At 36.5% G+C, this 22,728-nt stretch overlaps 1 protein-coding gene across 1 annotated transcript in view; it reads left to right on the forward strand.

The window, feature by feature from the left end:
- The window catches only part of DISP1 (dispatched RND transporter family member 1), a 221,078-nt gene that overhangs the window by 177,251 nt on the left and 21,099 nt on the right, over positions 1 to 22,728 (forward strand). The window contains exon 3 of the mRNA XM_052653819.1: positions 20,897 to 20,926. Within this exon, the coding sequence (XP_052509779.1) occupies positions 20,897 to 20,926 (30 nt within the window). The remainder of the gene's footprint in view (positions 1 to 20,896; positions 20,927 to 22,728) is intronic.

The raw sequence follows: 22,728 nt of genomic DNA on the forward strand, positions 1-22,728 counted from the left end.
TTACTCAGCCATAGAAAGGAGTGCCTTTGAGTCAGTTCTAATGAGGTGGATGAACCTAAAACCTATATACTGAGTGAAGTAAGTCAGAAAGAGATAAATATCGTATTATAACGCATATATATGGAATCTAGAAAAATGCTACTGAAGAATTTATTTACAGGGCAACAGTGGAGAAACAGACAAAGAGAATAGACTTATGGACATGGGGAGAGGGGAGGAGAGGGTGAGACGTGTGGAAAGAGTAACATGGAAACTTACATTACTATATATGAAATAGATGGTTTAGTCACTAAGTCATGTCCAACTCTTGCTATCCCGTGGATTGTAGCCTGAGAGGCTTCTCTGTCCATGGGATTCTCCAGGCAAGAATACTGGAGTGGGTAGCCATTTCCTTCTCCAGAGGATCTTCCCGACCCAGGAATCGAACCTGAGTCTCCTGCATTGCAGGCATATTCTTTACTGACTGAGCTATGAGGGAAGACCCTAAATAGATAGCCAGCGGGAATTTGCTATATGGCTAAGGAAACTCAAACAGGGGTTCTGTATCAATCTAGAGGGGTGGGATGGGGAGAGAGATGGGAGGGAAGTTCAGACAGGAAGGGATATATGTACACTTGTGGCTGATTCATGTTGAGGTTCGACAGAAAACAACAAAATTCTGTAAAGCAATTATCCCTTCAATAAAAAAATAAATTAATTTTTTAAAAAAGAAAGGAAAGGTAGAGACCCAGTTCACTCCCACAGTGGCTCCTAAGCCTCTTTCATAAATAATTCTAGAGCCCTTTTGAGAAAGACAGGGCGGGGCTGGGAGACTCTGTGCCCAGGGAGAGTCAGCATCAGCCCAGAATAACCTTTCTGTTTGCTCAGCTCTAGCCACCTTCAGGATATTTGTAAATCTAGTAAACGTGGGTTTATAAGCAATCAGCAGATTATAGAACTGACGGATGAAACATAAATTCCTAAATAATAGTCTGGACTCTTTTTGGTCCATATGTATTTTATGACTTAGAATAAAAAGAGAGGACACAGGGTCAGATTTGATGCCTTAGTCTGTGAATTTGCTAAGTTGTTGGTTTAGTTAAATCAATTTCTTTTCCCCATTTGAATGGTACAGGGCTCTGATGGTTATCAAATAGCTTGAGATTCAAACATGATGCTTTCTACAGGAAAGTGAGGAATTTACTGTTTCTAAACACTATTTTGTGTGTCTACTGAGAAGCAAGGATGGACAGTTAACACATTCATTCCTTCAGACCCTCTTTCTGTGCCTGTGGTCACTTGAATCTGCCCACCTCCCTCTCCCTGAAACACTGCTTTCATTATGTCACTGCTGTGCTCAGAAATCTTCCATGGTTTCCCCAAACTCCTTGGCCTGACATCGAAAGTCCCTTTAAAGGGATGGAGTGTGTTTTGTGGGGGAAGGAAGGGTAGCTCAGGGAGGAGAAATCTTCTAGCCCTGGTCAGGAAGAAGGTGACAGATCTCAGTGAATGAGATTACTGTATCAGATTTTTCCCTCTGCACTTTAGAAGCTTAAACAGAAATCTGATCAATGATTGTATCTCCATTTCCATTTATGTTAATATGTAGTTGGGAACTAGACTCGGATAATTTTTTTGGTCCTGGTCAACACTAAATATTCTGGGTCTTTGTTTTTAGCTCTCTGTCAGTGGCTACCAGAAACTGAAACAACTTCATTGTAAAGCTGTCCCCAGGAGAGATTTATTTAAATGTATCATTTGATTGTTAAAAGGTCTCCCTCTAATGCAGAATTAAACCCTACCTTGAGCTCCAAATTGTATTAATTTTTTTTTTTAACCTCCTTACCCGTGACCTCCATCTCCCAAAGCTCAGAATTCTGAGTGAGCAGCATTAGTATCTGGTGAGTATTTTGGCTTGAGGATTTTAAACTTCATTCCAGCATTCCAACCTCTTAAGTTAGTTAAATTTAATAAGATTTTTCTGGCTTTCTTATGAGCTTTTCTTGGATCTGCTATTAGTGATTATTATTCACATCTTATTAAGAAAGGTATATACTATACTCTCATTTAGCATGTTTTGTTTCGGGGCTTACAGCAAGTCTGGCACGGAAAGTCTTGAGTTTAAGGGCAAGTGCTTTATAATTTAGTATAACTTTAAAATGTAACACATGGGGCTGTTCAGTTTATAACTCCAGCTAAACTATGCAAATTTAACTTCATGGGCTGAGGAAGAATGTTTCTTTTAAGCAAAGATACTTTTCAACTGTTAAAAAATATTTTTAATTAACCAGTTGTCTTTTTCAGAATGCTCATTGTTTTAAACTATTTCTTTTAAAATCATTCTTAGATTCCTTTTGGGGTGTGCATTGTATAGGACCAGAACCATGTGAAATTCTGGCCTCCAGTACTACAGGGACAAAATGTATTTGAAAGTGGCAAAGGCAAAATGTATCTCAAAATGAATTTCCCATGCTCTGCTTCCCTCTTCTTTCAATGAACAGCAGAATAGCTGCCCTTTGACAACTGATCTGCCAGGCCTAGAACTTCACCTTTTTAAGAAGAAATAATTATTTAATTATATAAGAGGAAATTACCCCCCTCCCTGTTCTCACCCAGATCCCTATAACACAGTTCTTTTCTTATTTATTGCAATAACTTGGGAAAAAATAACATAATTTCTTTCTTGCTTATTAGGGCCAGGCTCTACTAATAAGAGAAAAATTTCTTTTTAACTTAAATTGGAACTCAAGCTGTTACATGAAAGTCTGATTTGTTCCAGCTTTATAGGGTTTTGAGTCTGAGTGGGACAGACAGGGAATATTGTACATTATGTACAAAGCATATTTTTCTTATGGAACATCACACAGAAATGCCTTTGTGGGCTACCAGTCTCAATCACTAATTGAAGTGACATCTAGTAGATCCAGTGAGTGGGCAGTTTTGCCTGTCAGTTTTCCCATTGGGCTAACTTCCTTAAATATCAGATAGTTGTCTTTACCAGCAAGTTTAGTAAAGTTAGCATGTGGGTTTATAAATATGTGGAAATGCACATTTTTATCATTGTTCACAGCAATCTTTTATCATATCTCTGAGGTATTCCTAATGTCCCTAGGGAGAAAATTGAAAATTATTTAACAGCTAAATTGGAGGTAAGTTTTTCTTAGCTAAACAATAGCCGCCGATGGCTTAAGCAATAGAAGGAGGTGAAAAATGGCAAAGGAAATTCAGCTGTAGGATTGCCTATAATCCATGGACATTTCTTCTGCCTTTGGCTGGCATGTTCCTGTCAGTTATCAAAACAACATACATTTTTATATTCAAAGTGTAGACATTTATTATTGAAGGTAGGAATGGTCATAGTCAGGGGTCTAGATATATCTTGAGAGAGAAATTCAACATGGGTGTAAGTCTGATTTTAGTATCTCATAGTTTAGAAATTAAATATTTTTCATTATTTAAAATAACTAATCTCAGATGTTCTGTTTAAAAACTGTGATTTAAAAGAAAAACGATTCATCACTGAATAGTCTGTAAGATTTAAATTATAGAGTACACCTAAGCCGAACATTATACGTGTTTCATCACAGTTTCAAAATGGGAAGAGACGAAGAACATTTTAGGTGTATCTCCTTTTCTCACCTACAGATGTAGGCTTTGCATGGAAATATAATTACCTGTAAATTGTTTCTATATCTGACTGGTCATGTAAGCAATTAAGAATATTTAGTTCCTCACCAACATTGCAATTTAGACTACATTTAATTTCTTATTCTGCTATCACGTGAGTGTCTCTTTTGTGTAATTTTATAAAATAATCTTTCAAAGAATTTGTAATAGTAAGTTTTATTATTATTACAAATATTCTAAAATATTCCAAAATAATGAATAATAGTCTCTGAATGTAAAGAATTTTTTTAAATTGTGAATTGGAACTGATCTGGTCATGTGTTGTACCTGTATTTGGTGAAGAAAATGGGCATTAATAGCATAAAGTCTCAATTAAATTTACAGTAACAGTATTAATGATTTTACTGAACCCTTACTATACACCAGACATGGTGCTATATTTTCCACGTACTCTCTGATTTAATCCTGAAAACGACCCAAGGAATTCAGAGCTATTATTGTCATTTCCATTTTATAGATGAAGAAACTATGGTTAGAAAAAATTTAATAGTGTTTAAAAGATCAGTTAAATAGTTAGCGATAAGCAGTAGAGCCTGGAATTGAGTCCTGGTCTGTCTGATTGTGAAGCCTGTCTTCTTAGTCACATCTATGTGCTGCTCAAATGTAAGAGAGAATTTTGTTTTTGTTTTTACTGATTTTTTCTAGCAGTACTTCAAGAAACAGTTACTGAGTGCTAGCTACATAGTTGGATGGCATCACTGACTCAATGGACATGAGTTTGAGCAAGCTCCAGGAGTTGGTGATGGACAGGGAAGCTTGGCGTGCTACAGTCCATGGGGTCGCAAAGAGTCAGACATGACTGAGTGACTGAACTGAACTGAACTGAACTGAGCTATATAGTAAACACTGTGCAGATTCATCCTTGAAACCACAGAGCTAAGATGGCACAGATCATAGATCACAGTCATGAGAAGCACAGATGACTTGCCCCAGGCTTTCCAAGTCCTTTTTAGATCACAGAAAGGACATATTCACAGCAGTACCTTGTGCAGACCCCAAGGAAGAATCCCGCTTGATTTCTCCCATCTGTTTGTTACAGGTCCACTCACAGGGGGACACCCAGATGGCACAGTAGTAAAGGAATCTGCCTGCCAGTGAGGGAGATACAGGAGATGTGTGTTTGATCCCTGGGTCAGGAATATTCCCTGGAGGAAGAAATGGCAACCCTATCCAGTATTCTTGCCTGGAAAATTCCGTGGACAGAGAAGCCTGGTGGGCTACAGTCCATGGGATCGCAAAGAGTCAGACACAACTGAGGGACTGAGCATACACTCACAGGGGGACACACAGCAGATACTTGGACAGGCTAGGAGTAACAAATAGATGTTCCACATTTTAGGTATAATATTTTCTTTGTACCTAAATCATATTTTCTAGTCTAAATGTCACACTCCATGCTATCATCCTCAGGATTTTGGATGCCTTTGTTCTGGCTCCCAGACTGCCAAACAATGCTCGCTATAACAAGATGGAAACTGTAGACCTTCCTTATTATGACTTCATGTAGTCTGATATAACTCGCTCCTCACTGCTAACTCCTAAATATACTTTCTCCAGCAGCATTTTCCATGTGCTCTTCTGTCTGTCGTTTACTCAAACCATAGTTGACTCTCTCCACCCCTGATCCGTAGGCAGCATCACTGACCACTATATTATGAAAACAGTGGAAACTTCTGTGGAGTGCACCTTTGAGATTAAAAGGGGGAGCCTTGTAGTCAATTGCCTAGGTCTGAATCCTGCCTCTAACGCTTACTGTGTGAGCTTGGGCAACTTACTTAACCTTTCTGTGCTTCACTTCCTCATCTATAAAATCTACTGCCTAGGATTGTTTTAAGAATTAAAAAATGTTTCAATATATGTCAGGGCTTCCCTGGTGGCTCAGACTGTAAAGAATCTGCATGTAATGCAGAAGACCTGGATTCAGTCCCTTGGTTGGGAAGATCCCCTGGAGAATGGAACAGCTACCCACTCCAGTATTCTGGCCTGGAGAATTCCATGGACAGAGGAACCTGGCACACTACAGTCCAGGGGGCCACAGAGAGTCGGACACAGCTGAGCCACTTTCACTTCAATATATGTCAAGTGTTCAGGACAGTGTTTGGCACATAGTGAGGTTCTATAAATGTTGACTATTCGTTTTTTAAAATATTAGTATATTTAATGCTTTTACTTTGTATCACCTCTTTCCTTTTTAATGCCTTGCAGTCTGATTTATGCCATCACTCCTTTCCTGGCGATCCTGGGGTCAGTGACCTCTTTTGACAAATTCATTTCTTCTCCCCCTTCCTTCCATGGCATGTAATTCCCATTTACCATCCCTTCTTCAGCTGTCCTCTTTTTTGCACCCTATCACTGTATGCTTTTCCTTCTTATCCAATGTGCTGTGACCATCCTGACCTCTCTCACTGTTGATGGAGACTCCTTTTCTACTCTTTCACATGACTGTCATTTCCATAATATCTTGCTGGTGGTTTTTTTTTTTCATCCACTCTCAACTGTTAAAAATTTCAGATCCCCATTTCCTGTCGGAGTTCTCAATGTAATGGATATTCCCATAATTCACAGTAGTGTGTAGGACATCTTTATTTAAATATCCTGCCAAAGTGTCAGAGGATGAGTACTTTATAATCCTTCAGTTGAAGCACTTGCACCCTAAGTAAGCATAGCCATTTACTGTAACTAGATATTGTTGACTCAGGAAAGATCTTGAACTTTGGAAGAAGCTAAAATGTAAGGAAGCAGAGCAATAGGGGTTTTGAAAAACTAATCTTCTCGAAAGTAATATAACGACAGGTAATAGTATAGGACTAGTTTGCTGTAGATCAGTGAAGTTCTGTTGCTCATCCAAGGCCATTCATAGGTAATCTAAGGTCTATACCTTATAAGTCATCGGGACAGACATTTCTAAAACTTCAAAAGAAGTTGACTTATGACTCATCCAGGAGTTACCCATTTAAAATGTTACTGGAACTTCTTTTTTATGTTTCCCCAAACTTGAGCTAACCTAAATCTTAGCTATCTAAGGTTCTACTTAAACTTTTGTCTTTGGCTATCTTGAAAAGGGTGATACTGTAGGCAAAACCTATCTGTGGTGATACAAGCCTGCATGTTGGCTACTTCTGATTGTGATTATTGATTGGAAGGGGCACATGCAAGCCTTTTGGGTTTCTGGGAAATGTTCTATATCTTGATCTGAGTGGTGGTTCCATGGATGTAAAATCCATCATATTGAACACTTAAACTTTGTGTCTCTTATCAAAGAGTTGGTAAAATAGGAAGGGTTTAAAAGAATGACGTAAGGGATTTAGGAATCTCTCCCCTTTAATTCTAAAATATCCTTTCACATTCTTGGTCAGTCCATATATACACTTGGAAGCAGAGATAACATTCTCTTAAATTTTATATTCCTGATTATGCATTGGGAGAGAGGTTGGAGGTTAGGAGGAAGGCTTAATAACAGCTACCATACTCACCTCCTCCCAGCAGAGTTTCTTTCTTTTTTTTTTTTATGCTTTTAGTTTTTTATTTTTTTAATTTTAAAATCTTTAATTCTTACATGTGTTCCCAAACATGAACCCCCCTCCCACCTCCCTCCCCATAGCAGAGTTTCTTAATAAACCAAGCTCCACTCTGAGTTGCCACCTTGCTGTTTAAATATGTATGTTTTTTCCTCTTTTGAAGATAGTAAAGCTGCAATTTTGAACTTTACATACTTTTATTTTTAAATTTTATTTTATATTGGAGTATTAACCATGTTATGTTAGTTTCAGGTATACAGCAAAGTGATTCAATCATACTTATACATGTGTCTATTCTTTCTAAAATTCTTTTCCTGTGTAGCTTATTCCAGAGTATTGAGCAGAGTTCCCTGTGCTATACATTAGGTCCTTGTTGGTTATCTATTTTGAATCTATGAGCTGCATTTTTATTTCAGAATCTGAAAAATGGAGTGTTTTGTGACATGATCACATTCTTGCACACACCTTACACCTTGCCTTATTTGCTTCCCCACTTGCATCTTCTGTCAGCCTTCCATCTTCCTATTTTGGTATTTGAAAGTAGAAATTGCATTTTTACTTTTTACTGCTCAAAAGTGCTTAGCAGACTGGAATTTCTCGGGTGGAGAAAAGATAACAAAATGAATGATTTAATAATGCTGAGAAAATCAAGGGCTGTCCTTGGACAGTCTTCCTTAGGAAAGGTAATAAAGCATCTTTCCCAGCCTTCTGCCAAACATTTCATGATAGAGGTAAGCCAAGATTATAAAAAGATTTGTTTTCCATGTGGAAGAGACAGATTTAGGGCCAGGAAGAAGGAAAAGAAAGGGTGTTTTTAACATTTATGACAAGAGAGAGCCCTTGGATTCTACATACGTAAGCCTTTTCCTCCAAAATACTTCAACCTATGACATAAGTCAGGTTCTGGGAAAACTTACTGTGCTCAGTTGACTTAAAATTGAATGTGAGTTTACTTTGCAAGAAATACCTGTGCACAAGGAAAGCATAGGGGAAACTTGCTATAATACTGCCCTTGAGGTTCATGCAATTGTGTTATTATGAAGTTTTTCCAAATAAGCTGAAATTTCCTTTAGAATATTTGTTCTAGACTATCATTTAGCATGTGTATGTCATCGGAGGGTTAAGTTTCCTGTATTTGGTTGGGGACCCATTTAAAAATCGCTTTCAATCTTTCACTAACTGAAATTGTTTTCAAATTACCAACGCAAGAATAATAGTATGAATCTATTAATTCTTCAAAGGAAATTAGGATTTCCTAAATATATTCCATCCTGGGACTTTGGCTATCTTGAAGCCAGAGTAACTAAAACATTGTCATTCTATGGAAGTAATTGGACCAAATAGACCCTAATATGTGTAAAACTTTAATAAAGTAAAACTCCTTAGAAACTCAGTGGGCTCCTGACTTCCACCTAACCCCTTTTCTCAAACAGGGCCAGACTCAAATTCTTATCATCTAATCATAGGCAACCCTCTTTCAGAAAGTGAAAGATATCTGTTTTTGTGTTTCTCTCTCAGCCCAGTTTCCCCACATCTAGATAACAAAATGGTACCAACTAACTGGGAAATTTCTATTACCACTATGATAGTCCTGGAAGGATGAGTCAAGCTCCAAATCCACATTTGTCCCCACTGATAATTAAACCCAAGAGAACAACTGTTACTAGATGGCGCCAAACCGTGTACTAGGATGGATTTGGATGGTTCAGCCAGACCACGGGAATTTCATTCTGCTAGCTGAACAGGTGTACCATGATCAGCTTATTATTCTCACAATTTCAAATGCCATATATTTTATAAAAATGAATTTTTCGACTCTATTTTTCCCCTTGAAGTGAGACCCTGTTGAAGTATCACAAAATAATAGGCCTGGCCTAGATTATCAGTAAGTGGAATTGGAAAAAACTGACATCTGGATTAAGAATAATTCTTTAATTGTAAAAATAGTCACCCAAATTACAAAGGAAAATACAGCCATTGAAATTTTTAGAACGCATGTCAAAAATCGTGTTTAAAAACGTATCACAAACTAGGAAAATCTTGATGTTTCAGAGCTTTTATATACTCTTTTATAAATAAGTAGGAAAGATATATATTAATATAAGCAAAAGATGCATGAAATAATATGTTAATGTGATTACAGCTATATGCGTATGTTAAATGAATTTGGGGAATGAAACATTATACAGCTACTAAAATCATGTTTTTCCTGTTTTTAGAAGGTTTTAATTATTGATACGTGGGAAAGGCTCATAATCAAAAGTGGTAACACTTCATGCATCTAGTATGATCCTAACTGTGTGCATAGTTAAGGTGTATATTTAGGCACAAAGGAAAAAATACTGAAAGGAAATAGATCAAAAAGAATTACAGAGGTTAGATTGGTGTAGTAAGAATATGGCTGATTTTTGTCCCTTCATAATTTTCTGCATTTTTCAGAATTTTTTGAAAAAGTGTGTGTTTGTTTTATAATCAGAAAACAAAGCTAACATTAAAGCAGAAGATATGTCCCCTCAGAATAGCCCTTTTAACTTGAGCACTTTGTCATGCTTGCTCTTCTGGTAAAATGTATTAGGCTGGTGAACTAGGTGATTCCTCACCACTTCTTAACCACCAGCATCTTCAATAACCTGGCATGATTCCCCGCAGTGTTTTCTTCTTCCTTTGACACATACTAGCAAAAATATGTTACTGGCATCACAGTTCATCAGTCTTCATGTTCATTAACCCGGAGCACCCTGCCCCATCCTCCTACCTACTCCCTTTTTTCCTTAAACCGTTCATCTAGCTATTTAGAAGGCCGGTCTCTCGAGCTATTCATATAAGGAGCCAGCATTCATTTTGAAACCTAAGTTCATTCTTACCTACCTTATGGGGAGGGGTGTTGTTTTTTAATTGATTATTCACATGAAGTATTTCAACATGGAAATTTTGATGAGGGTAACCTGGCCTCCCAACTTTTGGCATGGTAGAGTATTGAAATACTTAGGTGATAACTTGGATTCTCTGAAATTCCACATGAGAGTACAATAGAATTTCACAGCAGGAAAGGACCTTAGAAATAACTTAATCCAACTCTCTTTCAAAGATGAGGAAATTGAAGCCAGAAAAGTTAAAGCTCAAGATTAATCCCCCAAGTTAGTAACAGGTCCTCTTACTTTTCGCTGTGGTCTTGTTAATACATTATTCTTAGAATAAGTTCCTCAGCCTGGTTTCATGGTCCTTGGTATGATAGGTTTTGGGGTTGCAGGCAGAATCTGCACCATTATGAACTGAATACAGCGCCTGATCACCCTAACACTGGAGTAGAAAGAGGCCCTCAGCAGAGCCTGAGGACACATGGTCCCATCATCCTGGGGTTTTCTTCATTTTTCTTCAAAAATTCTCGTTTCTTCTCAGTCTAACTCTTTTAAACATAGTTGATTTTTTTTTTTTTTTAACCTTGACTTTGGCTAACAAGACTCTTTTCCTGCCAGTATTATTTTTATAAAAACTGTGTGTTGGACTTTTATTTTGATTTCTTTTAGTAAAGCTTCTAGGCTGTTGAGGTATATAAATGTAACTTTTTAAATTAAAGGATAAATATGAGAAATTTTAGTTAAGAAAGAAAAACCAATTTCACTATATGTTGTTCTGAAAAGCATAACTAAAGAATTTCTATAGTAGTTGAGGGAATAGTCTATCCTCCTGGCCAGTAAAATGAAGATATCACAACAGCTGCAAGGTATTGGTTACACCGTTGGAATTCATTTTGATACAGTGGATTTTTATTATTTTTTTAACTTCCCCACCCTCCCCTCAAAGTTTTTGATAGCAGGTGTGACTTTTAACCTTCCAAACTCAAACTTGTTTGATACTGAATAATTTTGTGGGGGCCAAAATAATCCAGAATATGTGGGAAATGAATTTAAGAAAGATTAATTATCTTCTAACGTGGAGTTTGAATACATTTTGCTTGGGGTAAGATCTTTAGTTCTTACACGGAACAAAATGCAGACGTGTTATACTAAAAATTGAAAACCAGCAATATTGGAGAAAATAATTGGCAAGTTTGTAGATTATGATTATGTTTATACTTTTGATCTCCAGTCTAATTGATGAAGGTCTTGTCCTATTAACAAAATATTAATAGATAACTTATTTTCAGGAATGCAAATAGACCTCACTGAGGTTTTAATTAACATACAAACTCTTATTTGTATACTTTGTAATAAAAATGCCGAACATTTTTACTTTTTTACAGGTAGTGAAAGTGAAAGTCACTCAGTTGTGTTTGACTCTTTCAACCCCATAGGCTGTAGCATGCCAGGCTCCTCTGTCCATGGAATTCTCCGTGCCAGAATACTGGAGTGGGTAGCCATTCCCTTCTCCAGGGGATCTTCCCACTCAGGGATCAAACAAAGGTTTCCTGCATTGCAGGTGAATTCTTCACCCTCTGAGCTACCCGGGAAGCCAAGATCCATAAAATTTTGAAAGTGGTGAAATGTTTGTGTAACTTACCTTAATGAGAGTAATGAAATGTATTTGTTGAATACATTTCAGCCTTCTCAAATATACTTAAAGAACTATGCCCTCAACTTCCAGACTAACCTTTTGGACAACCCCTTTGTGTTGTAATTCAAATGATCTCTAGCTTCATTTCAGTAGGTACCGCAGCAATTTTTAATTCCTTATGTAAAGATAAGTGAAGTTTTAGGCATTTCTAATTGTACTTAAAGTTCATCATTATGTATATTGAATAAATATTAATGGGCTTTGCTGGTGGCTCAGATGGGAAAGAGGCCAGCTGCAATGCAGGAGAACTGGGTTCTATATAACTGAGAGTATGAAAGTGTGTTATACATAGAATATATAAATTTATCCAAAAGTTCACCAGAGTCTTTTTCATGTAATGTATATTTTTTAATATTATTGATTATATAATTATGTACTAACCTTGTCTATATATTTTATATTAATAACATGATAGATAATAAATATGTAATTAATAACATAATTATATAATCATTTGTGTTATTTTTCCAATTTTTATTTATTTTTAATTAATTTTATTGACATATAGTTGATTTCCAATGTTGTGTTGGTTTCTGCTATACAGAAAAGTGAATCAGTTACACATAAATATGTGTGTGTGTGTGCGCTTAGTCACTCAGTTGTGTCTGACTCTTTGCAGCCCCATGGACTGTAGCCCACCAAGCTCCCCCATCCGTGGGGATTCTCCAGGCAAGAATTCTGGAGTGGGTTGCCATGCCCTTCTCCCGGGGATCTTCCCAGCCGAGATCAAACACAGGTCTCCCACATTGCAGGCAGATTCTTTACCGTCTGAGCCACCAGGGAAGCCCATGATATCCACTCTTTTTAAGATTCTGTTCCCATTTAGGTCATTAGAGCATTGAGTAGAATTCCCTGTGTTATATAGTAGATTCTTATTAGCTATCCATTTTATATATAGTAGTGTGTATATGTCAATCCCAATCTTATTATATATTATATAGTAATATGTTTATGACAACAGATAATTGTATTTTGATTCACATATGTATGTATAAGATTCTTAGAGGCTTTCTGAATCACTAAAGGAAGATTAAACTCTTCGTCATTTCTTTTTCGCGCCACACTGTACACCTAGAACACTACACTAGCTCCCAACCTGGTCTAGTAGCCCTCTGCACTCTTCCCTCATTAAGTCCTATTGCCATGGCTCACGCTGCTGTGGGAAGGTGTCTGGCACAGGACTTAGTACTGTTTCCAAGGAAACTGTGCCTCCTATTTATCTGTCTGCAATCTAACTATCCTTGAAGACCTAGCTCAGATTCTACTTATGTCGAGTTCAGTTGCTATTCTTTGTGGAGTGCCCCGTTCCAATATTATCTCCCCTTCTCAATATTTTGTGCTATACCTTTAAGTTTTTATTATTTTCTTGTCCTATTCTCTAATTGCTTCTTGTCTGAAAGTCACATTTTCCTGGCAGGTTGTCCTAAGCAGTGGTTCATGCTCTGACTATGTAGGCTCTATTCCAAGACCTACTGAACCAGATCCCTGAGGACCCTGGAAAATCTCTTTCTTAAATAAGCTACCCAGGTGATTCCAGTGAAGATCAGATTACGTGGTGTCATTTAAACTGTGCGGTTAATATTTGAATTGAACAAAATTAACTGTAGATTTTGTATTAAATGTATTTTGTTTTAAGTTCTTTGATAATTTATGATCTGTGTATAGTGTTAGATATTTTCATCTAGTACATAGTTAGCTGGGATGTTTTCATTCTTCCTAAAGTCTATGTCAGTGAGAGAAATTTTCAAATAAAATATTTCAGTCACATGTACCTAAATGAATAAGTATGCAATTTCTCTCTGTAAAGTTCTCTTCCATTTCTTTGTAACTGTACAACGAATATATGAATACAGTCTCATGAAGGATTCAAAACTATAAAGTAAAACTCTCTCTTGATTCCTTCTCTCATGGTAAACAAGGCTATTGATTTTCCATGTTCCCTTCTGAATTTTTAATGTACATTTACATATTTTATATAGTTTTTCTCAAAAATGCCATATGAAATTATATTGAACTTTCTCACTTTGTCTTGGCGCCCTTTCTGTATCAGTATACATCTGTGTAAGTGTACCTCTAAGAATTCGTTCTGTGCAGTGTTCCACAGTATAGATGTACTACCATTAATTAAGCATCCTTCTATTAATAAATGGGCCTTTAGGTTGCTCTCACTTTTTTCCTTACTGTAAACCACACCTCAGTGAACATCCTTGCAAATGCACGCTATGAACACGTACCATTTGCTCTTAAATAAGATCTTGCTCTGCCCTCCTTTCCATTTTTTGTTCACAAGCAGTATCTCATAACCTCCATCAGTGTACTCTTTTCCAGGTTGTGGCCAAAAGTACAGGATCAAGGCAGAAAATTCACATTTTAGACCTGGCTCTTCGTTGACTTTTTCTGTAAACTTGTACCTTTTTCTCCTTTGTTACGTGAAAACAAAGATTAGAGGGAAGACTTTTAGAGTTTCCTACAGTTCTAACAATTTCTTGTTCTAATTAAGCTTGCAGGTATGATACTATTTATTTTTATTGTATTCAGCTAGTAGCAAGTGCCGTTTGAATCTTGAAAAGTAAATCATAAAGGTTCACTATGCTTATGAACAAAAGTGCATTTCTTTAGTCTTCATTAGTCTCCTGCCTTACTTCCTTACTGAAGCTTAAATGCCATTTCCAGATGAACTACTAGTAATGGTGGTGGTGGTAGTGTGGTATTAATAGTAATGGTAGTAGTAGTAACAGAAAACTATTACTCACGGAGTTCATTCTTTGTATTATTGATTTCTCACAAATACTGAGAAATTAAAGGACTTGTTCAAGATAGTTCAACTAATGAGTTTCATTGGTTTAGACTTTAACTCACATTTTTTAATACATGCATATATATTCTTTTTCAGATTCTTTTCCACTATAGGTTATTACAAGACACTGAATGTAGTCCCCTGTGCTATCCAGTAGGACCGAGTTATTTATCCATTTTAACTCACATTGTTTGATTACTAAGTTCACCTGTTTTCTTAAAGACAGTTGTCTCATACTCAAATATTTAATTTCTGCTCAATTTCTTTTTTAACATTTATAAAGATTTGTCTATTTATTACATGCTCTCTAAATATTAGTCCACATCCAACTTTTCCCTTGCTCTCCTCATTTATTTTTTTAAAGATTTTTTTATGTAGACCATTTTTAAGGTTTTTATTGAATTGGTTACAATATTGCTTTTGTTTTATGTTTTGGATTTTTTGGCCCTAAGGCATGTGGAATTTTAATCCAGGAGATGGTGATGGACAGGGAGGCCTGGCGTGCTGCGATTCATGGGGTCGCAAAGAGTCGGACATGACTGAGCAACTGAACTGAACTAAACTGAACTGAGGAGGGATCAAACTCCAACTCCCTTTTTTGGGAGCAGAGTCTTAACCGCTGGGCTGCCAGGGAAGCCCCTCTCCTAGTTTATATTTTTTTTATGGTAGTGGGATTCTGGTCAGTTACAGTAGTTTGAGATGTCAAAGTGACCAGTACTTTTGAGTCAACATCTCTTGAGCAGTCAGGACATGCGTTATGCAAGTAGTTGTGGTTATTGTTATCTTTCAAATCACTTGACACAGACCATAAACATTTAGCTCTGGTGCATGAAGATGAATTAAAGGCCAAGCTTAGCTTGTCTACAGGGTATCTGTTTCATCTTCACGTTAGACCCCAAGCGTGCCAGTGATGATTCATGGAAATACTTAGTGATGAAGATTGGTTTTGTTTTTGTTGGAAATCTTTTAAAGAATGCTTATCAAAGTGTGGATTCTTTATTTTCAGATACTTTATTCATAACATGCCAGCATTGAACTGAAGTTATTAATTGCAGAATACCCCTTTTACAAAAAGGCAATGTGGCATAATCCTGTGGGACTAAAATATGGAACTACTGAGACTAAAATATGCTACTTTAAGCATTTTTTAATTTAAATTTGGTTACTACCATGAAGTGGAAAATGTATTTCCTTCACAGCATTCTAGTTGTCCAGAAATATACAGAACTCTTTTTTTCCACAGCTTTGGTTTTCCTGAATGTAGGAAAAGCTATTTGGAATTTGTGAAACTTGATACTGTCACTTTCTAAATTGTCACATTAATTCTGCAGTTACCTCAACAATTGAACTCTCTAGATGGGTAGAATGTTTTCATGTTTTAGCAGTCCCATTTCCCTCACCCTACAATCTGCCATTCTTTTCCCAAAAATTATCAAAAGAAAGAGGAAAGGTGAGGGAAACCAAGAAACAGACCATTTGTAGCTTTTCTACATTCCTTCCTGTTTCCTGTTAACTTTTTCCCTCCCATACTTTTTTTAATGACCTTTTTAAAAGATCTTCCTTGCTTCTGTATTTCCCCCAACCCCCATTGTCATGATTACCCTTCTTTGTACCCCCCACCCTCCCTTCTGAGAACTCTACACTCTCATTAGTTGGTCCCTTGACCAATATATGTGCACATACCACAATTCACTGGTCATCTGAGCTGGAGCCAAGGTTCTAACTGCTATTACAGTTCTCAAATGTGAAGTGCCAGAGGCAGTTAATTACTTAGCCTGAGTACTGAGTTTGCAAGTGCTTTATTTCTTTTTTTGAAAGAAGAGTTGAATTTAGCTCTACAATCATGTCACTGTTACCCAGTCACATACAGAAATATTTTCTTGAGTGGGAGAGAGAATGACACTCCAGCTAGTCATCTGGGGATTGTGCACAACCCAGGCTTATTTACAATACAGCCTGTAGAAGTTGTGCTGTGGAGCCTGCAAATGTCATCCACCTTGGGGCTTTTTCTCAGTAGAAAAGCAAATGTCTACAACCCTAACCAAAGAACAAGCAGATGTTTCCACCTAAGATTTTTATTTTTTATTTGTTTTTTTGGCATGGGTTTTGACCAGATGCTATTAAAAGGTGAATGAACCTTGGAAAAACATGGTTTCTCTCTTTTTGTTTTTGCCAGTTGTTATTTAGCAACACAAGACTGAGGTTAGGAGGAAAAAAATCATTCTGCAGATTTTATTAGATAGCTATTAAAAGTAGCAAATCAGAAAGATGGTACAAATGAAGAAAGACCAGTTTTGGTCATGAAAGTATATGGTGGATTCTCTCGCCTGCCTCCTTAACCAGCTATGTTCTGGTAAGAGATTGTAGAGCAGAATTCAAGATGGCAACACCTTAAACCGTAAATCAAACAGGTTTCATGTTTTACTTGCAGTTGTGGTTTTGGTGTTTCAAACATCTGTTTGTCATGTCCATTAGTATAAAAACTTCAAAGGGATCTAATGTTTTCCCAGAAGGTATCTTTGCGGTAACCTCAATTTTTCTTTCTCAGTTGATGTCAACAATCTCTTCTTATTGTCTCAACCTTAACATAAAATGAAGTTTTTACTTAAGCAGAAAGAATGTGATGAATATATAGTTGTTTCTGTTCCTTGGGAATAAACTAGTTGTAGATCCATGAATTTCTCAGTTTAAAAAAAAGTTAATGGGGGTGAATAGGAGGGGAAAGAATGTTTATATTTGTAACAACCCAAAATGTATATAATAAAACATCTTTTTTTTTTTTTTTTTTGCAACTGCTGGGTATGATCCAGCCCAGAGCTATGGCTCTGGGGGTCACCTTCAGTCTAAAGACAGCAAAATCTGTTAATTTCTTGTGGAAATTTGAGGTAGTTTTGAGGATGTGTAACTTGAAAAGTGAGTGACAAATTAAGGTGTCATGTGCAAGTTAAGTGACTGGCTTCTTTGGTCATTGTCTCCCTCTCTGTAAAAATAAATCTTCTTGCAAAGCTCATTAATAGCTTCATCATTGGTGTTCAGATAGCATGTTCTTTAAAAAGCAGTGTGTAGTTGTGTTGATGGTCACACAACTCTGTGGAAGCACTAAGACCCATTAACTTGTACACTTTAAATGGAATAATTATCCTTGGAAAGAAAGCTGTAACAAACCTAGAGAGTATATTAAAAAGCAGAGACATCACTTTGCCTACAAAGGTCTATATAGTCAAAGCTGTGGTTTTTTTCAGTAGTCGTGTATGTAAGAGTTGGACCATAAAGAAGGCTGAGCGCCAAAGAATTGATGCTTTTGAACTGTGGTGCTGGAGAATACTCTTGAGAATCCCTTGGACATCTAGGAGATCAAGTCAGTCAATCCTACAGGAAATCAACCCTGAATATTCATTGGAAAGACTGATGCTGAAGCTGAAGCTCCAATAATTTGGCAACCTGATGGGAAAAGCCAACTCTTTGGAAAAAACCTTGATGCTGAGAAAGATTGAAGGCAAAAGGAGAAGAGGACAGCAGAGGATGAGATGGTTAGATGGCATCACTGACCCAACAGACATGAATTTGAGCAAACTCCAGGAGATAGTAGAGGACAGAGGAGCCTGATGTGCTGCAGTCCATGGGGTTGCAAGGCATCGGCATGACTTAGCAACTGAACAACAACGAATGTGAACTATATCTCAGTAAAACATATTTTTAAAAACATCAATATATAATTATATTTGAGAAGACTGTGGGGGTTTTCCCTTGGTAGATTTCCCTTGGCATCTGTGTCTGCATTTGGGTTTCCCTGGTGGCCCAGACAGTAAAGAATCTGGCTGCAATGCAGGAGATCTGGGTTCCATCCCTGGGTTGGGAACATACGCTGGAGAAGGAAATGGCTACCCACTCCAGTATTCTTACCTGGGGAATTCCATGGTCAGAGAAGCCTGATGGGCTACAGTTCATGGGGTCACAAAAAGTCAGACATGACTGAGCATAAGTTACAATTAGATATGTAAGGAATGTCTGTGGCACTTTTAAAGAAGTTTTTACTTTAACCTTTCTGATTAGCCACCAAATTAATGATTCTTGCAGCATCGAATAAAAGGGCCTCTATTATAGGATTCAGAGACACAAACGAAAACTTGCCAAATATAGTAAAGTGGTAAAGGAGCTTAGGATTCGCAGATATAAATGTGTTTAAGTTACAGAGGGTGCATTTGTGTCTACGTGTGTGTTTAACAGGTAGATAAACAAATAGAAAATAGAGCTAAATTTACTTGTGTTGATATTTATGTCTTCATTTTCTTGCTGTCCATTGACTACTGATTTCACATCTGTTGAACCTGAGAAAAGTAATAAAAGATTCATTAATTTTCATTAATAAAAGATTTATTAATTAACTAATTCATTAATTCAGAAAACTCTGATCTGACATCTACAAGGGACCCTGCACTATTCTAGATTATGGAGATGTGAGCACAAATAAGATAGGTCCCTGTGTGTGCTTTTAATGTCAGTTTTTAGCTTTTAAAGGGAATTCTCTTTATTGTATATATATTTAAAAAGAATACATTTTAGAGTATTTATTTAGTAATGCTAAATAATGATTTATTTAGTAATGATTAAATGCTAATAATGATTTGTTTTGTAATGCTAAAGAATATTCACAAATATTTGGCCTCATATTTATTTGTGAAGCAACAAGGTCTCTTATGCTCTTCTTACTAGAAACTCTAAATTCCATATCTCCCCACAGAAATACTACTTATTTTCACATATGACAGATGAATACTTTATGATTATCCCTATGTCATTTTTCCCCCTTGGTATTACAGATTGACACACACAAGACTAAGAACAGCAAATTAGGGATCAGGAAACATGAATTCTCTCTTCAGCTCTGTTCCTAAGACCCTGAATGACCAGAGGCAAACAGAGGCTCATCTCTAAAAATAGGACTAGGAGGGAATTGGGATATGTCTTCTCTAAGACTGTTTCCAGTGCTTGCAATCTCTGGGGCTTGGAGTCATCAATGAGGACATGTACAAAACACATGAAATTTAGAACATATGCATCTTTTCTGTAAGCAGATTGGTACAAAGTGCATTCTGGAACGTGAGGTCCCTGAAGTTTAGGACCCTGTTGGTCTCATTCATGGCAATACCAGGAGTTAAATAAATATTTTTTAAAGAATGAATACATATATATTAGTGAGACATATAAATAGAGAGGGAGGAATAAGAAAGGAAACTTTAGATCTCAAAGAAAATCTAAAACAGAGGTCTAACTACTGGAAGAGTAATAGATTGAAGTAGAAAAACCAAAAATAGATGTTTCATTTTGTTTTGTTTCCTCAAAGTATGGGACAGCCTGATGGCAGATTTAGATTAGGAGAGAGTACACAGGTAGGAAATTACTCATTTACTAAGCAAATATTTAAGTATCCTCTCAGTATTATTGTAATGGTTATCAAACCTTTTGATCTCACAACCTTTTTACACTTTCAAAATTACTAAGGATCCAGAGGTATTAATATTTCATGTGTTATATCTGATAGGTACCACATTGGAATTGAAACTGAGAAATTTAAATTTTTAAATTTAACTCTTAAAATAATGATTGTAAGCCCTTTACATGTTAACATAAGTTATGAAAAATAATTTCCAAAATGAAAAAAAAATCTTTAGTGAGGCGATTAGCACTGTTTCACTTTTTGTAAGTCTCTTTGATGTGTGGTTTAATAGGAGACAGCAGGCTTCTCATACTTGATTCTGCAGTCAGTCTACTGCAGTCTGCTGTTTGGTTGAAGTATATAATATTATGGAGGAAACCCAGCCTTAAAGAGGTATGGGGTTGGAAAAGGGAGGCCCTGAAAAACCCTGAAGGATATGACGAACTCCCAGGGGTCTTCATCCCACATGGGGAGAACCATTGTCTTCCAGCATGGTGAAACATGAGCAGTGAATTTTGTAACTGAAGAGGCGATATGATATTTCTAGCTGAAGAAGGTATTGATGTCCAAATTAAAAGAAAAAAGATATAAGTAAGAAGCAGCTCGGACTGGAGACAGGTATGTGGCTTCCTGTTGTGAGAGAGATGAGGGAATCTGTAGCTATAGGTTTGGAGAATGTCTGGTATGACTATGATTCCCCTAGGAGGGTGTGATGAACATCTGAGAATATGCCACCTACTGGCATACAAGATGGTCAACATTCATTATTAAATCCAAAATCTCTCAAATAGAAATGTCTTTTTCAACTCTTCAAGGATTCTTTCATAAGGAGAGATAATAAGCAAAATGTTAAATGTATATTTAAAGCATTTGTTTCTATTATGATGCCTTGTTTCTGATTGTTTTTCCTTTGCTTTTTTCCAGACCATCCAGACCTTTCAAGTTACCAAAAAGGTAAAGTAGTCTGGATCATCTTATGAAATAAGTATATGCTTTTCCCATCTTAGTATTTTCTTTACGTTTTGCTGCTGTTTTTGCATTCCTCGTGTGTATTTTTGTGTAGGAAAATTATATTTCCTCTGATTTGGCTGCTTGAGGAATCCTGAACTCCAAAAAGTGGTTTTAATCCCAAGGGAGTCTTTTAGCCTTTAAATTCTAGTTGGGTTTGATCATTTATGGGCTTCCCTGGTGGCTCAGCTGGTAAAGAATCTGTCTTCAATGCGGGAGACCTGGGTTCAGTCCCTGGGTTGGGAAGATCCCCTGGAGAAGGGAAAGGCCACCCTCTCCAGTATTCTGGCCTGGAGAATTCCATGGACTGTACACCATGGGGTCGCAAAGAGTCTGACACAACTGAGCAACATTCACTTTCACTTTGATCATTTATATTTGCATGATTATTTTGAATTCTTTCCTGTAAGGCTTGGCTTCTCAATGTCTTACTTACTGATGAGAGAGAAACCATCCAGCCAACTGCCATGACTTGAACTCACAGCAGTTTATTTCAGATGGCTCGTCTGTGTCTCTTTATAAAAATTTTGTTATCATGTTAAGATGGAGGTACTCTTTTATGTGAAATTTTTTAAGTTTTCATTTTTTAGTAGAAAATCAAAGTTTTAAATGGACAAGTGTTTCCCAAAAAAAGCATTGTCTCATCAGATGTCCTTTTGCATGGTGATTCCAGATATGAGGTTGTTAAGAAATTCTTCATGATATTTGAAATTCATTTGCTAAGGAAGCTCAGATGCTGATAGCTCTGAAGCCTTCCTCAGGGGAGTTATTCTCTCGTTGGAGTAAGATTGCTACATAAATTTTAATTAGTAAATTCCTTTTATATTTAAAAATATTAATTTTAAAATTGTAATCAAATAGACATAGCATAAAATCTACCATCTTAACCATTTTAAAGTGTTCACTTCTGTAGCATTAAGTACATTCACATTATTGTACAAACATCACCACCATCCGTCTCCAGAACTTTTTTCAACTTGCAAAACTGAACCTCTGTACCCATTAAATAGTACCTGCTCATTTCTTCCTCCCCCCAGCTCCCGGCAACCACCATTCTCCCCTGTCTCTATGAATTCCATTACTCTGACATTTCATATGAGTGGAAGAGCACAGCATTTGTCCTTTTGTGACTATCTGATTTCACTTAGCATATTGTCCTCAAGTGTCATCCATGAGCATGCGTCAGAATTTCCTTCCTTTTTAAGACTGAATGATATTCCATAGTATGCATATACTACATTTTTTTAACCCAATTTTGCAACAAAAAAAATTATGGAAAAAAGATGAAGGAAAGAGGTTATACAAGCAAATATGACACATGAAGAAAATGAATTTCCATTTTTCTGGAAATAATAGGGTCTTCTTAAATGACAAAAAGTTTTACATTTTGAAAGAGTCATATGTTTTGTGTTTTTTTATATTTAAAGATTTTATTTATCCTTAGATTCTAAATTTTTCAAAGGCAGTGAGTGTCCACAGTTTTTTTTCTTTTTTTTTAAATTTTTTTATTTTACTTCATTTCACCCCACAATACTGTATTGGTTTTGCCATAATATGTATTTTTCTCTGTTAAAAGTTTTGTATTCTTAAAGTTTTAATTTATTCTTTTCAATATACGCACATGTAAATACAATTTCTTCCTAAAATTAGCTTTTTCTGATTCCCCTTCCCACCCTAGCTGGAAGTAATCTTTTCCTTCATAGAATTCACAAAATTTTTTTATCTGTATCCCTGTAAAAATGTACCTC

Source organism: Budorcas taxicolor, chromosome 16 (assembly GCF_023091745.1).
Source record: "Budorcas taxicolor isolate Tak-1 chromosome 16, Takin1.1, whole genome shotgun sequence".
Lineage (NCBI taxonomy): Eukaryota > Metazoa > Chordata > Mammalia > Artiodactyla > Bovidae > Budorcas > Budorcas taxicolor.